This window comes from Impatiens glandulifera, chromosome 6 (assembly GCF_907164915.1).
Source record: "Impatiens glandulifera chromosome 6, dImpGla2.1, whole genome shotgun sequence".
Taxonomy (NCBI): domain Eukaryota; kingdom Viridiplantae; phylum Streptophyta; class Magnoliopsida; order Ericales; family Balsaminaceae; genus Impatiens; species Impatiens glandulifera.
The window spans coordinates 26,405,990-26,409,402 of NC_061867.1; the positions used below are offsets into that span (position 1 = coordinate 26,405,990).

The 3,413-nt window shown below is 28.0% G+C and overlaps 1 protein-coding gene across 1 annotated transcript; it reads left to right on the top strand.

Moving 5' to 3' along the window:
• The first annotated feature begins 744 nt into the window (after positions 1 to 744).
• LOC124943424 (pectinesterase inhibitor-like) lies at positions 745 to 1,302 on the top strand. Its single transcript, XM_047483929.1, has one exon. It carries the CDS (start codon positions 745 to 747, stop codon positions 1,300 to 1,302), a length of 558 nt encoding a protein of 185 aa, XP_047339885.1.
• The last annotated feature ends 2,111 nt before the right edge of the window (positions 1,303 to 3,413 follow it).

The following is a 3,413-nucleotide window of genomic DNA, read 5'->3' on the forward strand; positions in this document are numbered from 1 at the left end:
TATCAAAATTGATGTTGAATTTAAATATAAAATTTTATTAGCTTAGTTGGTTAAAGTGTTTTACTTGTTTTTGTTGTGTTACAAGTTTGAAACATATATATAATATTTTTAATTTTATTTTTAACCGTTTTAAATTTATGGGCAAGTCAACCCATAATCCGACTCAAGTATCCATTCACTCTCACATATATATATCCAAATTAACCACAACTCTCGACCCGGCAATCCTGAAAATTAAGCATTATTATATTTATTTATATTATAATTGTGACCGGGAATACATTATAATTGTGACTGGGAAGTGTAACAAAAAAAAAAAAAAAAAAAAAAGACTTGGTATCTTAATACATTACCATTATAAATCCTTTCTCTTATAATACTTGTTTTTATATTTTTATTTATCTAATTCTCATTAATGTTCATACAAATCTTGCTTAACCAAAAGTCAATATAAAATTCTACTTTTTCTTTCTCAGTAAAAGGTAATAAAAATAAAATATCAGATGGCACATCCAATCTTTTTTTTCTTTCTCAATAAAGGTAATAACTAATTAAATAAAATATCACATCTGGAGATTGGCATATCCAATCTTACTTTTTCTTTCTCAATAAAAGGTAATAACTAATTAAATAATACATATAAGACTGAATCTATCAAATCTGTTGTATTTTCTCAAATCAAGAACAGTTATAAAAAGGGGACATTCCAAAATACAGATAAAGAAAAAAATAACATAATACATTATGGCTTTGTCTCATTCTCTCAATTTGCATTCATTTTTGCTCTCCTTGTTAGTGTTTTTTACTCTTTCATTTGCATTGCCAAACATCAAAGCAAACACTTTAGTCTCTAAAATTTGTCCCGATACTCCAAACCCTTCTCTATGCAATCATGTTTTGAACTCTGACCCAGGAGCCTCAACTGCTGATCTCAAGGGTCTGGGTTACATATCGATCAAAATAGCTCTCACCAATGTTAAACAAACATTACCATACATTAAATCACTCGTCATGCAGACAACCAATGTAATGCTCAAGAACCGATATAAGACTTGCGCCGAGAACTATTCCAACACCATTGACAGCCTTAACAAAAGTAAGACGGTCTTGGATAAGGGAGATATTCCGAGTCTTTGGACCTACGCCTCGGCCGCGTTCCATGGGCCTGACACTTGCAAAGACAGTTTTAAAGGGCCGCCAGCCGCACCAGCCCAACTAAATGATGCCAACAAGAAGCTGGAAGATCTTGTTAGCATTGTTTTGAAAATTGGAGCGCTTTTAAGGGGAAATAATAACTTATAGTTTGTTAAGTTTAAATGCGCGAATAAAATTATACAATAAGAAAATATTACGACCATTCTCTTACTTTGGTTGGGTTGATAATGAAAATATTTTAATAATAATTCAAGCTTTACAATAAAAAAAAGGTTCAATCAATCACACATATTTGACCTTATATCTAATTCATAGTATTGGGTATGCATATTTTATAAATTAGTTTTGAATTGAAAACGAAATTCAATCATGCACCAATCAATTATTCTTGTCCAACTAGTAATTATACACACAAGAGTTAAATCGGATAAATATGGTAGCATTTAAAAATGTAGCAGAGAATGGAGCAGATGAACAAATGCAATGTACTACACTCAATTATTCATTCTTTATGTTAACTGATATATAAATAGATTTACTTATTAACAATTTGCAAAGAAAATATTGATAACCCAAAATTAGCTATTCGTATGCAAGAATAATAATTATTTCAATAAATGATAATATTAAATTTATTATACTGAGACTATTTGATATTTGTAAAAGTATTTATTTATTTAAAATCCTCACGGAGATATAACTAACACACCCTAAGTTTGTCATGGAGAAAAACAAATATGTTAGAGAATAATTCTTTTAACTAATCGTCAAAGTTTTTTTTTTTTATCAATTCATTCTCAAAGTGAAAATCAATCTAATTTATTTAGTTTGAATATAGAAGGACAAATTTGCAAACACAAATGCACAATTTCAATATTTTATCATAACGTAACGTAGGAGCCTAAGTTGAGAATGAATTTACAATATTAATATATTAATATTATGTTATGTTTATGATAAACAATCTTGATACAAAATATTATATTTAACAAATATATATATATATATATGAGAAATGATTAGGTGAGGGAATGACTTGGCATAATCTTATTCGTTGAAAAAATCAAATAATTTCTCTATTTTCTCTCTTTCTCCCACTTTTACATTTACCAACCAATGAAGGTGATGCCAAGTTATTCCCTCACCAAATTCCCTCTCTCTATCACTCCTCATATATATATATATATATATATATATATATATATATATATATATATATATATATATATATATATATATATATATATATATATATATATATATATATATATATATATATATATATATATATATATATATATATATATATATATATATATATATATATAATCTTGATATTATGAAATAAGATTAGCACAAAAAGAAATTAGATCTTTTGTTATGAAAATAAAATTAGGTTATAGAAATACAAATAGGAAAATATGATAAAAATATTTTGGAGACTCTTGAAAAGTTCTGAATAAGATATTGATATTGACTTAGTTAGGACTTATTTAAATATGCAACCAAACACTTTAGAAAGTCAAGTCTTTGCCATAAGATCATCATTTCCTCGTGAATTGTGTGTGAGTTTTAATTATGAGAAAATCATTGTAATACTTCTGTAACATTCTTGATAATAAAGTTGAGAGTCTCGTGTGTTTCGAAAGTGGATGTAGGCATGTTTTGGCCGAACCACTATAAATCTTCTTATTACATTTTTTAGTTGTTTTATTTTGTTTCTACAATTTTTTTGTGCTTGTTGTTCTTGCATTAAGAGACACTTCATCTTATAGTATTTCAACAAGTGATATCAGAACAAAGTTGTTCGAGAGAAAAGAAAGTTGAAGTGCTTGGATGATCCTTGGAGGGTTCTTGACAAGTTATAGGGAGGTTTTCAAAAGATGTCAAAGTTGTAGTTTTTGATAGTATGAATGACTGCCAAGTTCGAGGTTAAAAAAGTAAGAGGTATTTGATGTCCAAAAACAAATCAAAAGGGAAGATTATAGACAAAAAGACAATGGAGAATACATATTTACAAGAGGTAAACAATATAATGAGAAAGAAGACAGGGTATTAAGAGTTCTAAGTCTATGTTGAAGATTAATGAAACTGTGAAGTGCTCCCGATGTTAAGAAGAAGGACACTTCAAAAGAGACTACATAAAACTAAAGAAGAATACAAAAAAATTAAGCTTGGAAGGCAAGAGATGGATAATTATTGGTGAGCAAGTTATTATCTCTGAGGTCACTCAATATACATCAAGGTTCTGGTATCTG

What these genes read in the sequence shown, in the direction of transcription:
- LOC124943424 (XM_047483929.1), top strand. Translation starts at nt 745, where the DNA reads ATGGCTTTGTCTCATTCTCTCAATTTGCATTCATTTTTGCTCTCCTTG.